The sequence below is a fragment of the Ambystoma mexicanum genome, chromosome 2q (genome assembly GCF_040938575.1).
Source record: "Ambystoma mexicanum isolate Mex_15411 chromosome 2q, UKY_AmexF1_1, whole genome shotgun sequence".
NCBI classification, from domain to species: domain Eukaryota; kingdom Metazoa; phylum Chordata; class Amphibia; order Caudata; family Ambystomatidae; genus Ambystoma; species Ambystoma mexicanum.
In genome coordinates, this window is record NC_090924.1 from 482,705,549 (window position 1) to 482,720,120 (window position 14,572).

Sequence of the window (14,572 nt, forward strand, 5' to 3'; positions counted from 1 at the left end):
TTAATTAGATCTACAATTGGATCCTCATCCATGGGAAGTCTTTTACTTCTCAAATGCTATTACGTACATTCCCTGGAGTAGATGTGTACATATTTCCAAAGTACTCACACCAGACTGCTTCTTCAATGACGTTACTTTGCAGGAGATTTTCAGTGTCATTTGTCTTATTAACTAGTGCCCAGAAACCTTGCAAGTTTTTATTTAGCAGAGTGCTCATCATTAATTCAGCATCGTTCTGCAGTCGAGAGTATTTTTTAGAACGGGACCAACCTCTATAATTGTTCTTTAGTATTCTAGACTCCCTATCAAATTCTAAAGAGGTTCTGCATAGGAATTTCAGGTTGGTTAACTTCTGTCTCAGTTCATACTTTATTTGCCTAACCTCTTCATTATAGGCAGGACGATGGTTCTCATACTTGCGGTTGTATAGGTTAGCTGGCAGATCTAATTCCCAAATATAATGGATGAAATTCAATGGACTGTATAGGATATCAAGTTCCATTTTTGAGAGAGACTCAGTAGACCACGTCAGTTTTGCATCGAGATGGGTAACATTCTGTCTGATTTTCACAATTCTATTCTTAGCATGATTTATTGCTAGCCTTTCATCATACACACCCTCCCCATCATCTTGCACAATATTGAAATAGCCAAACAGAATTTCATGATCACTAGAGCCCTTATTAAGGACCCGAAATTCAAAGCACTCTGCAAGCAAATTTCTTGAAAGTAGTAAGTAGTCAATTGTGGACCCTGAATTCCCACGAGACCAGGTGAAGGAAGGCAGAATATCTCTGCAGCCATTACCATTTGCCATCTGTAGATCCCAACTAGTCAAAAATGTCAACCACCTCTCATCATCGGAGTTAGGTGCTTTAAAGCGAGCAGGGCTGTTTGCTTTCGCTGACCTAATGCATTGAGAATTTAAATCGCCTGCAAGTATAATTTCCACAGGGCCATGCAACATCTTAATCTCTGTGAGCAAATCGGACAGGGCTGACTGAAAAACAGCTATATTGGACGAAGCAGGATTCCAATAGACATTCACAATCACTACTGATCCTATAAAGCCTAGGCCCTTCAAAGAGACTCAAAGGGCCAATAAGCCCTCAACCATTGATGGTATTATTTATAACTTGAGGTTAAGGTGAATTTACTTGCTATAAGCAGTTCACCAACTGAGAAACCACCTGATCCTTTGATGGCTAATTGTTGTGCTATCAAAAATCCATCGAGATTTAAATGATGGGTCAGCCACATTTTTTGAAAAAGAATAAGGTCATGATTACCGAATATAAAGTTCCTCATACCCTTTGTAGTAAAGGCTGAGGAACCCTACATATAACATTTTGTTCTTGTTCTGTATGGCATATAAGCAAGGAAAAGTAAAAAATAATCTTTGTACCTTTAACTGATCATGTGCATAATTGGCATACTTAATTTTCACTCCGATTTGTTCATTTTCAAATATAAAATTTAAATAAATTCTTTTTAAAAGCCGGTCTAGTTTATATAACGTTAAAAATATTTTGCTCTGGTTTGTACCTTTTGTGTAAGTTATACATTTGAAGAGTGACCGAAAACATTTCTTTTTCTAGGGTGATGATGGCATGTCTGCTGTTACTTATGAGTCTGACACAGAGGTGAGTGTGGTTTTTCAGCCCATGCTCTGCATTGTCTGATATCTTAAAATGTGCAGTTACTTTTCAAAACTTTTAAATCTAGAAGAAATACAACAATAGTTATGTCTTTGCCTGAAACACCTATTTCCCCTCGAAGTATCCAATACTTGTGCAGCAGGGCTGTGATGCTTACTAAATCCCAATAATTGTATATTGAATGTTGATGCAGAATCATTTGTTCATGCTTTAAGGTATAGAATTCAGAATGACTTTGCAATCAAAATGCTTTGGTGCACCTCTGATTTGTACAGTGTAACATCCTATGCAATAAGCCCAGCACAAGTTGTTTTTACTACTAGAGACTCTGGTATGGGATGTGGTCCCAGTTGGTGGAATCCTTTACTAACTTTGGATCAAGAATACAAATTTGTTTTCTAGCCATGGTCGTTTCAGTTTGTGGCACTTCCTCTCCTTTCTGATACCGTTCACTATGCATGCCATGTCTGCATGCATTGCGCATTAAAGATTTAGCCACTGAAGCACTGCTGGGTTTTCTAAGGAAGGGGCTTTCTCTTAATTGGTTGAGCTTGAGATGAAGAATGCTGATAGGCAGTAAGGTATCTTAGTAAGGGTACAATTGTTTACCAGCACAGTTATTTCACAACAAATAAGAACTAAGGTTGATACCTCTTTAGCATCAGTAAAACCCAATGTTATGTTACTAAAAGTGGATTGCGAAAGTACGGGTTTGGATGAAAATTGTTTCAAAATTACCTTATGGCACCCATGCAATAAAAAATAAAGCATAAGTTGTCCCTTCTAATTAAGGCAAGCAAAACTGCTAATGCACATTTGGAAACCAGTTTCATTAAGTAAGAGAAAGATGCCTATATTCGATCATAGCTGTTGTCCTGTTAATCATATCTATTTGGAAACCTGCGATCCAACTGGTTCTGTCTTCATGATTTTTCCTGTTGGAAAATAGCCGTTTAGATGACTGTGCAACAAAAGAGCGCAACCTAGTGAAGTTTCGGATGGAGCTTAAGGTGCAGCCCATGTTAACTTGATTGACTACCAACCTCTACACTGTTGATAGTTCTGAGTACTCACAGAACCTCCTTCCTTGGTGCATATCGGGACACTCTGCTTTTAGATCCTTCTTTGGTGTAATAGGACATTTTAGCCAGTGGTCTTCAAGGCATACATTTGTTTTCAAAAATTGATTAGCAGAGTGAAGTAAGACGCGGATGCGGCAGGTCTTAACTTCAGTAGACTTTTATTGAAGCCCTGTATATAAAGCCCATTAGCACTCCAGCACAAGCAGTCATCCTCTCTCCGCCATTCCGACCGTCTCCTCTCCAGCAAATCTCCTTGCATTCCAGAAGAGCCCTCACACATACATTCCACACTCCACATTCAACCAGAACCACATTTACACCAAGCCCACTAAACGCCTCCCCCCTTCACAAACACACACGCTCACACTTGCACACAAACTCATCGACATCGACCCATTACATATTCCTCAAATCTTCTGCGATCCCTTTTTTTCTCAACAACTTTCTTGGCAAATTGTCTATTTTTCCCATTGTCTCTTCCCTCAACACTTTGGGACAACGTCGCACCTTCACCACTCTACAAGTCCTTCCATCCTCAGTCATGGCAGCATTGTGAAAGACCTTAACTACTTGACACAGTTTAGACCACTTCAAAGGTCCGTCCCTCAACGCGCAGGTAGTTTCACTCTTACCACATCACTGATTTCCACACAACTCTCTCTTAACACCCATCCTTCTGTCGTAGTTACTCTTGTTTGTGAACTGCCTCTCAGCAACTTGCTTCTTCGTTTGTAGGACATTGTCCCATGTCCATCTAGCTCTCTTCATCCAGGGAGGGCACAATTTGCTATTAGCTCACCTCCTCTACTTAATTCAAAGGGCGTCACACCGGTCGTACAATGTGGTGAGAAGCGATGTGCTTCAATCCTACTTCTCACCTCGCTCTCCCAATCTTCTCATTCGTCCATGCCCACCTGATACAATCGTTGATAACTTTGTTATATCTTTCAGCAACGCCATTTCCTTGTGGGTGATAGATGGAGGTAAACCTATGATCAATCACATTTTCTGTCAGATACACATCTCTTTGGATTTAAATTGTACAACATTATTTGTGATAATGGTGCTGAGATACCCCTCTTCTAAACACTTGTTCCAAAAATCCAATCACTTCCTTGGTACAGTGCTTCTCATTATCTTTACCTCTACCCACTTTGACAGTATGTCTACTAGCACTATGCAGTACTTCTGCACCCCTTTGCTCCAAATGGGACCAGTGATATCCATCCAAACCTTTTCCCCCGGCATATTAGGTACAGCCATTAGTCATTGGGCTCTCCCTAGCCATTAAACTCTTCTTACTCAATGAGCAAGGCACACAATTCCGTACTGCTCGTTCCACTTCAAGATCACATCCTGGGCCAGTCTTCAGAACAAACAGTCTGTTTGAATTTTGTAATATCCTGATGTCCTTCGTGGGCAATTTACACAATCCTTTCTCACTCCTCTGTGGGGAATAATCCTGTCCCCTCTCATCACAAATTCACCATTCACATGTAATTCTTCTCTCACCATCCAAATTCCTTCTAAATCCGAACCAATCACATTCTCGTAATCATCTCTTTTTCTACTAGTTCAGCCTTCACCTTCCGTAAACTTGTACCCCCCTCCAAACACACTTCCCACTCATCCTTGGCAATCATTTTTTGCTCCACCAGTAACAGTCAGTTACATCTTCCTTTTCTTCTTCATTGGTCGTCAGTCAAGATAGACAGCCTGCAGGAATATTTCTCTTTCCTGCAAGGTACTCGACATTAAAGCAGTATTCTTGAAGTGCTATAACCCATTTCCTTATTCTCGATGACACGCCATCTAAGCCCTTCTTTCAATGATATATATGATAGGTTATTTATAATGCGCTTAATATCCAGAGGTTTCTAAGCACGGACCCGGGGATCGAACCTGTGTTGCTCTGTGTCATCTTGCTTCCAAGGCAAGCGCATTGCCCCTAAGCTATCCTCCTGATGACATGTGATCCGTCTTGATTGTGAACGTTGAGCCCTGCAAACATTTCCTTAATTTTCCAACAGCCCATTTTATTGCTAATAACTCTTTCTCAATTGTTGAATCGTTCAACTCTGCTCCCTTCAATAGCAGCGATGGAAACAATCATATATTCTTCCTTCTCTTCTACTTGTGTGAAGATCGCCCCCACACCTGTATTGCTCGCATCAGTAGAAATGATGGTTCGTCTCCCCACCTGAAGTTCTACAAGGAAGGTGTGTTCTCAAGTGCTGACTTTATACTTTCAAATTCCAATGCACAGTGTACAGACCACTGAAATGACTTTTTTTTATTTTATTTTTTTTAATTTTTTTTTTCTTTAGTAAGGATCTCATGTGAATTGTTTCATATGCAAAATTTTGTATACATTTCTGATAGAACTCGGCCATACCAAGAAATGACCATAGCTGCTCCTTGCAAGTTGGTTCAGCCACAATCTTCATATTATGCTCCAACTTCTTGACATTCACCCCATTGGCTGATACTGCGTGACCAAGGTATTCAATTGTCTCCTGGTTAAATTGACATTTCTTTTGACTTGGTGTAAGGCCTTTTTCAATTAATTTGACCATTACCTTTTTTAACCTATTGCCATGTGTTTGGTCTGGACAAAACACTAGCACGTCATCTTGGAAGCAAATCAATCCCTCCACGTCCTGGAATATTTGATGCAGGAGTATATCTGGAAAACGGACTCTGTCGACACCAGTCCAACTGGCATTCTGACAAATTGAAAGAGACCTTCCAGACTGATAAAAGCAGTCAGTTGTTTGGAATCGTTATCTAGCTTTACCTGATGGTATGCGGATGTGAGGTCTAAGGATGAAAGTATACGTGCCTCTCCCAACATTGTGTGTTTCAGCTGGTGTCTGGTCAAAGGGTCGAATACATTGTTTCGAAATACAATAGTTTCGAAAGAAAAGGACCAAAAAAAAAAATCGAAGGCCTTTTTTTAAATGTATTTTTTTTGTTGCTTTCGTATGGGAAAAAACTGTTTTTTACACTAAAAACAGGGGTTTTGCCCCCACACCCCAAAAAACCATACATTCGACTTTTTTTTCCAGTCCTTTTGGTTCGAAACTATTGCATTCGAAAAAAACAATTGCATTCGACCCTTTCACCTACAACCGTTTCAGCTATGTTTCGAAGTGGGTGATGATCGGATATATCACACCTATTCAGAGACCTGAATGTCGACACAGAGCTTTAATTTGCCATTTGGGTTTGCCACTACTACCAGTGGTAATATCCACTCTGGCGATTCGACTCTCTCTATTATTCCGTCTTGTTCCAGCTTTCTTAAGTCTTTTTTAACTTGTTTACGCAGAGCTATGGGGATAGATCTTACTTAAAACCATTCAAACACTAAATTCTGTTACAAAAGAGATGTGGGTGCAGTGTCTCTGCATCACAAAGTAGAACGCATTCTTCCTCGTTCGGGTTCAACCTGATGCTCAAACGCTTTTGTTGTAGCCAGCTCAATAACAGAATGCTGCCCTTCTCGGTGACCTACACCTTTCCTAATGCTGTCCTCCCTTTAAATTGGAACTGTGCCATGAACCATCCTAGCACCTTTTATGTTCACACCTCTATACGCTCAAGGCTTTATGTCAACGTCTCTGGAAGTGTAATTTGGGAATTCTTTCTCCCAGATACTTTGCTATGGAATCTTTTTTTTTTTCTTTTCTTTTTTTTGCATTTTATTTTATTAAAACTTGTAGCAATGACAAAATGATATACAGTATCGTTCTACTCTGAACCTTCCATCCAACATAACTCCAGGGTACGATTTATGTTATTGTCTGATTGTTTTGCCCTTGATTCCAAGACATTCCTTTAAAAATGTAATTGTTGCAATTTCTAGGGAGGGCTTTTCCCCCCTCAACAGTTGTGTCCACCAGTCCTCAGCAGAAAGATTCTGCCTATTTTCCAAGAAGCGTATAAAAGAATCTAGACCTGATTTCCGTTAATGCAGAGCATATCGTGAGTATGTGTTGTATGTTTTCTTGGGATCCCTCTCTACTACAGAATCTGCAGGGCGTTTCTCGTGGACCCTCTGTCTTACTGCCAGAACCTCCTTTGTGTTGTACAAATTGAGTCTCATCCTCATGGAGTCTCATCCTCATGAACTGCGTCCTGTATTGGGGATATGGGAATTTTCTTATATAGCTTGCCGTGTCTCCTAAGGCTCTAATTTCCCAAGCTAGATTCTGGTACATTTTATATTGGTTTGCCTCTTCACACGTTCGTATCCAATCATTTTCACACAGTTTTTTTCTTTACCTTATTCAGGTTTCTGTGTAGATCTTCCAATGTAGCATTTGCCTGGCCCAGCAGATCTTTACAGCATAGTACCCAATTTTGCCCTGCTTTTTTTAGTCCTCGCTCCAACTCAGATTTGAATATTTCCAAGATAGGGGCTCGTCCCCATTCATACATTTGCCATAGAGAAATAGGGTCTTCCAGTTTACAGTTGCTTTTAGGGAAGTCAAGCCGAGTTCCCTTCTAATTACCTGTATTGGGGTTGATTTTGGGAGGGTTGGTACTTTTTTTACAGAGCATCCCTTCCAAGTACTGCCACTGTTTCTTCAGTAGGTGTATCAATGCATCTGCACCATATGATAATATAGCCGCCACCTTCCCTTATCAGAGAGAGTAGCGAGTACCGACAGTATCTTCTTTTTAGCACCAGTGTTTGATTCGCCAACATCTTCGTTTTAGATCTTAAGACAAGGATATTCTCTGTTTCCACTAGGCTTACAGTGACTATCGTCCCCAAGTATTTACATTCAGTTCCTTTTTCTAACGGACAACCTCGCGATTTCCAGTTCAATGCCTTTGTTCTCTTACGCATTCCACCATTCAGGCACAGACTTTTGGTTTTGTTGGCGTTATTTGGAGGCAGTTTTCGATCGCATCTCTGTGTGATCCATGAGCACTAAATCGTCTGCATAAAGTAGGCGGCTTACGTGCTCACCACCTGTTTTAGGAGGGAAGCTTTTACAGCATTCCATGACTGGTCCCAAATCTGAGATGTAGAGGGTGGGTGTAAGCGTGCACAGCCTTGCTTCACTCCCCTAACTGTATCGATCTCTTCTGTCAGCTGTCCCTCCATGTTTAGGCACACTCTCATTCTGGTGCCTGTATGTAAGGCCTCAACTTGGACCACAAGATCTTCAGGGCAATTCCATGGTCTCCTCTCCATTCTATGTTTATTACGTCGAAGGCTTTTGCCAAATCGACAAAAGCTATGAACATTTTGGACTTTTTTCTTCTCACTTGTTCTTTGACAATTGAAAGCAGTAGGGTCAGAGGCGAGGTACCGAACCCTTTTACGAAGCCACCTTGGAACGTGTTGTGCTGCATTGTGTTGAGTGCCCAATTATTCACTCTCCTTAGTAGGAGGGAAGCGTATATCTTCCACATAACGTCCAGTAGGGCGATGGGATGCTAGTTGTTTGGGTCATACCTGCTCCCGCTTTTAGAAATCGGGATCACGTTTGCCGTTTTCCATCAGATGCGAACTCTTTGATTTCTTTATCAAGTTACCTATAATTTGACATATTAGCTCTGCCCATTCTTCTGGATGTTCTTTCAGCATATGGTTGCATATACCGTCCGGTCCTGGTGCGTGCGAGTAGCTAGCTTGTTTTATCAGATAGACGACCTCCTCCAGGTCATATGACAGATGCCACACTAGTTCAGTGCGATTTGCTGAAGGGTCTTCTAGGGTAGGCTTGTCATAAAGTTCTTTTGTGTTTTGTCCATGTCTCTTCTGGGAAACTATTAATCTGTTGTTGAATCGGGTCGTTTCTCTGCAGATTGATGCAGCTCCAGACCTCTGCAGAATTTTTATTTGGGATAGCTCTCATCATCGTTTCAGCGTCCTGCTGCACCAACGTGCTTTTGTACCATTTCAACCAGTTCTTCGATTGGTTCTTTAGTTTTTTGGTATCTACTTCGTAGTCTTGGCTGTCTCCACGTCTTACTCAATTGAGTGCCGCTCTCAATTCACTTCTTTTCGACATCAATTGTTTGTCGAAGGTATGTGTGTGTTTTTCTTTTTTAGTTGCTGTTTCCGTGTCCAATTGATTTATATAATATGTACAGAGTAAGGATTGTGGTGCACTGAAATGTCCCTGAGTGGCCTTTCAGTTCTTGCTCTGTTCTGAGTTTTTTGTATTGGACATTCGTGAATTCCAGGTTCTTTTTCGTGATTTTTAACCTGCAAGCTTTGTTGGCACACTCTAATGGAGTAGTCATTTTTTTTAATTCCCTTTGCCCTTTCTCTCGCCATGTAGCTTTCAAAAGTAATCAACCATAACATACTGAATGTATGGCTTTGAATGTTATATCCTCAATTACATTTCGTATGACATATTCAAATGGATTGTGCCCTCCCACGTATTCCTCATCTTATGATATTTCCATATCCAGCTTCAGCTGCTTTAGAAATTTTTTCTAGCCAGGGGCGCTGCGCGTCGTCGTCAACTCGATGTCCTTCAAGGGCCTCCCGTCTTGATATCGACATCGATGGTTTAAAGCACGCGCAGTGACGGTTGGCTTCAGTTGTTTTTCCACTCAAGTTATTGCTTCGCATACGGTACGCTTCGGTTCCCTATCGAGATTCTTCGAGTATAATTCTTGAAAATTGCATCATTGTATGTGTCTTCGACTACGAGATCGGGGTTTAAGAAGTGCGAAGATGTCCCTTACGGACCCCCATCTGGTGTGTCTGTTGTGCCTCAGTTCCTCTCACGCTACCTTAGACTGTAGGGCCTGCCTATCGATTACGGCGAAAACCTGAAAGAGAAAAGAGGAAGATTAGCGGAAGGTAGGTCAAAATCCCCTTTGATTGCCCTGTCGAAGTGTCCTCAGACGAGTTGAGAAATATTTCTCCTCGTCGTAAAAAGACAGAGATCGAGATCACGCAGTGGTTCTCACCACTCATCTTCACGATGTTCGAGGAAAAGGTAGTATAGGTAGCCGTCTTCGTCGAGTTCCTCCCCAGAACGGGTTAAATGCCAGACTAAATCGGCCTCTCCAACTGAGTGGGAGAAGTTCAGAATAAAAACGCTGCACATTTTCGAGACTGCGGCCTTGACCCCCTCGAAAACCTATGAAAGCCATGCCCAGGTCGAAAAACTCAACAAGAAAGCGGATAAGGGCGAAAGCTGTGCGCCCTGTGGCCCGGAAGGCAAAGAAAAATCTCCTTGAGAGCGGTCAAAGGATCCCTCAAGTTGAGACAAATCTTCGAGGAAGACGTCATCGACGCCATCGGCACCGAAAGACTAAAGACTCCTCATCGGACCATGACGGGTCCTCGAAGCAAAAAGCCCTCGATGTCGAAGTTTTCGGCGCCACCATCAACACCATCGAGGATCACAGAAAAGGTGCATACACCATTACCAAGAAAGGACTTCTTTGAGTCACTTTCTTTGATTTATGAGGAACATTCTTCGGATGATTCACAACCTTTTGGTCTTCAGTAGGGAACACCTGGGGTTCCTGAGCCTTTGATCTCAGAGGAATCCAGGATAAAAAACATACAGGAGTCCCTGCAAATTGCAAGTGGACTATATACGTCACCAGAATTAGGGTTTTGGCGACCGGACCCTACTGACCATGCTGAAGGGTCTTAGACGTTTGGGCCAAGAAAGTTTTCTCTGCAGGATGGATGACCCTAAAGTCAGCAAATGCTACGCGCACCTTGGCCAGATTGACTCACTATTTGGGAATGTGTAGCAATGGCGACTGATCATATCCCCGAAGGGGAGAAAAGAGACGGATTTTTAAATCTAGTCAAGGATTGGAAAGATGCAATGTGCGAATCCCTCCAGACAGGTCTCAACACTGCTGAACGCATCAGCAGGTTCATGGCGGCTAGTACAGTTATGCACAGATAGGCCTGGTTAAGAAAGTCCGGTTTTGCTCCAGATGTGCAATACAGATTGCTTAACATGATCTTTGATGGCGCACATTTATTTGGTAACAAGGTTGACGAGAGCCTGGAGAAATTGCAGACCTCTAAAGCGGCAGCAAAGTCCCTTGGTGCTGCTATTAGACACACAAAACCTCCCCACTGGCACACCTTGGAGTGGTAGGTGCGTTCGTGCTTTCATTTTTACTCCACAGTTGGAAAGGGGAGAGGACTGTACAATCAAAGAGGTACGAAAAGATTTCCCTGTGGTGGACGGAAAAGAGGTACTAGAACCGACCAGGCAGGGCTGCTTTACCATCAGCCACGGCTCCAGCCACCTCAAAACCTCTCTGAGGTCTTAGTACACAAGACCCTCACTGCATCTGAAATAATGGTGGGGCTTTACATCCGATGCATGGGCATTGGAAACAGTTGCCCAGGCTTACTGCCTTCCCTTTCTAAAAAAGCCTCAGTCATCCACCGGGGAACAACTCTTTCAAAGTTCCAGATACGCTCCTTATGCAGGAAACCTTGACCCTGCTAGAGAAAGGTGCTATAGAACCAGAACCTGCAGCAGAGAGGAACAAGGGTTGGTAGTCCCCGTACTTCCAAATTCCAAAAAAGGACGGAGGATTGAGACCCATTTTGGACTTAAGAGAATTAAACAAATTCCTCAGAAAGAACACGTTCAAAATGGTTTCCCTTTCTCAGATCCTTCAGGCCCTCCAGCTTCAGGTCTGGATGGTATCATTTCACCTTCAGGATGCTAACTTTCATGTGCCAATCCATTGCAAGCACAGACAGTACCTGAGGTTGGCGGTTCTCATGATCCGTTTCGAGTTCTGCCATTTGGGCAGACCTCCGCTCGAGGGTTTTCACCAAGTTTAGGGCAGTGGTGGCAACGAGTCTCGGGAGAGGGGGGGATTCACGTCTACCCCTACCTGGACGATTGGCTGATCAGGTCCAGTTCCCCCGAACAGGCCCTGGAACATCTCGGCTCCACCTGTCACTCCCTTCACAGACTGGGCTTCTCCCTCAACTTCAAGAAGTCTCACATGATACCATCCAAAAGCTCCTATTCATTGGAGCAGGCCTGGATGCATCCCTGGGAAAAGCCTTGCTACCAGAGTTGAGGGCTCACTACCAAATTCCAGATTGCCCAGTGTCTCCTGGCCTTCGACTTTCTGAGGTTGCTCGGCCTCATGGCATCCTGCATGTTTCTAGTGCGAGAGGCGCGCCTGTGAATGAGATCCCACCAGTGGGCTCTCGGGTTCAATGGTGTCAATTCTCAGGCAGGATGTCAGATCTCCTTCAGGTTCCAAATAGTCGCTCAGGATCTCCTGTGGTGGGCCTGCGAGGACAACATTTTGAAGGGAGCACAATTTTGGCAACCATGGCCGGAGATTAATGTAGTAATGGAGGGGGCGTGGCTAAGTGAGCATGCACTAAGGACATGTTTCCTTCTGCCAATGATCCTGGCCTCAGACACTGACTCCTGAGTGCGTTGATGCCTGTCAACACAACACTGGATACATAAAGAGTGTGGACACAGGTGTGTGCAAGCTGAGACTTGCTGGTGTACGAATTGCGGAGAAAAGACTCGTGGAGAACACGGCCCGGCAAGCAGTGGTGAGCCCAAAATGGCAGTGGAAATGAGTCAAAAGCCACGTATGCACAGAAGCAACGCGGCATCGAGTTGCTTTAAGCGGCAGGCAAGGAACCCTTCGGCCAGGCTGGATTCTGCATAGGGTCCACAGAAGGGTCAGGACCTGCCGGGTTGTGTGTCGGAGGGGAATCAGCCGCCCCGGTGGTATTGCCGGAGGCACCGCAAACATAAGTGGAAGGTCAGATGTAGACGGCGGCAGCCCTGGGGACATGCTGCCTTGAAGAATAGCTGAAGATGCGCAGAAAACACAGAGCGCAATACAGGCTGTGGGGTGCACGAAAGCGGGCTGCGCCCGGGACAGCACTTGGCCCCTCTGCCAGCCTCTGAGCACCAGTAACAATCATGGAATGCAGACGCCGTCTACGGCCGGTCACTGAAGACGGCCAGATGCCACCCCGATCCACAGCGGGGTGGAGAGGGAACAAGCCAATATAGAACAAGGCACCAGAGCGCGTGTTACACTGCACTGAGCAATCTAACATCCATGCAGGCACGGCCTAGGAACGGGGCCCCATGTAAAAGGCATATGCGCCGGAGAATACAAGAACATTCTGACAACTAATAGTTTGACATGGACAGGAGCTGGGCACGAATCGGAGCTGGACAAGACAGACCCCGAGAAGCAGTGGCAAGCCGCATGTTGGAGTTGGAGGGCGCGGAAGGCCCGGTGGGGGTGGATGTGCGGGGGATGATGAGGATGAGGCGGGCGTGGCAAATAAGGCTGCAGAGCAACGTGCATTCCTGGGGTATGATAAGTGGTGGAAGCCCACGGTTGCAGCACTGAAGGTGGTCCATGAGACTACCAGCCTCCAATAAGAACAGGAGGTCCCCGATGAGTGAGATTAAACCGGAATACACCCAGGGGACAAAATAGTCACGTAGATGTGCACAGGCAATCGCCAACCCGCCGGGGGCGGAATATATCAGAAAGGGTACAACATAAGTGGGTGCGGGCGGCTACTTTCCAACGTGGCACTTTGACGCTAAACATCACAGCAGAGACTGAGAGCATTGCCCATCTGCTGAGTACATCTGGGGCACCACAGCGCCGATAATGCAGCCTTGGATACAGAAGCAGCCCCCACCCAGTCCCTGCTGGCGACCAGTGGAATAAACACAGGGCAAGAGTGGAATTAAAGGTGGGTGAATTAACTGGCGCTGTGAGAACCAGCCTTGGCGTCTATGTCCCAAAAAAACAAGTCTAAGAAACCCACATTAGACACGTTTACAAAACCCATTAATTCAACTGATGCCAGTGACCCCATCGCCACAAGGAGGGCAGGTCCATATGAAGGGGGACCAGCAGGTCCTGGACGCTATAGCAACCCTGAAGATCGCATTGGAATCCAAAATGGATGCCATCAGCCTGGACTTGAACCTCCTGAGGCAAGATGTTCGGTCGCTCGTTGAACGCACAGGAGCTCTTGAAAAGGAAGTGTCAGTAAACAGTCAGCCTGAAAGACACCTCAAGTGATGTAGCGGTACTGCAGCAACAATTACGGAATCTGGAAGTAAGAGTGGAAGATGCGGAAGGGCAGGCCGGACGCAATAATGTGAAAATCATCAGACTCTGTAAAGGGGAAGAGGGTGCAAACCCTACCAACTTCATTGAGAATATGCTGCTGCAAGAAATCGTCCCGAGCACCCTCACTCAGGATTTTACAGTAGAAAGGGCACACAGGTCCCTGATGAGGAAACCACCGCCAAGAGCCCCACTACGGCCCATAATAGCCCGCATATTGAATTACGAAGACAGAGAAAGGATTCTAGAACACTTCCGGAAAGACCGTACGATACAGTGAGCATTGTCCAAGATTGCGGCATACCCGGACTACACCTTGCAGGTGCAAAAACAAAGAATGAACTTCACATCGGTCAAGAGTAGGCTGCGGGTGGCGAACCTCAAGTACATGTTGCTATATCCAGCAAGGCTGAAAATCATAAGTAGAGGCCGTGCCATCTTTTTTGACACCCCGGGGGATGTGCACAAGTGGATGGACATAGGAAACTTGGCTACCGGAGCGGACAAGCGAGGGGGATACATGCTGAAGGACCTAATGGGGATCTGTGACGATATGGCTGAGCACAGCCAATTGACAGCAATGGTGTGCGACCTCTTTGCAAAGACTCAGGCACGAACACCTCTGCGGACTGCAGGAGCCAGCAGTGTAGTCTCCGTCTAGGAACGCACTGCAAGAAAGCGTCCTTCACCTAAGATTGGATTTGTTTTTTGGACACTAGC

General features: G+C 44.6%; 1 protein-coding gene across 7 annotated transcripts in view; it reads left to right on the forward strand.

The window, feature by feature from the left end:
* The window catches only part of IQCE (IQ motif containing E), a 1,388,455-nt gene that overhangs the window by 127,383 nt on the left and 1,246,500 nt on the right, over positions 1-14,572 (forward strand). For 5 of the 7 annotated variants that reach the window (XM_069647600.1, XM_069647604.1, XM_069647602.1 and 2 more), the window contains exon 3: positions 1,599-1,643. The exons of the other annotated variants lie outside the window; for them this stretch is intronic. In XM_069647600.1, the coding sequence (XP_069503701.1) occupies positions 1,599-1,643 (45 nt within the window). The remainder of the gene's footprint in view (positions 1-1,598; positions 1,644-14,572) is intronic. 7 annotated transcript variants of the gene reach the window in all.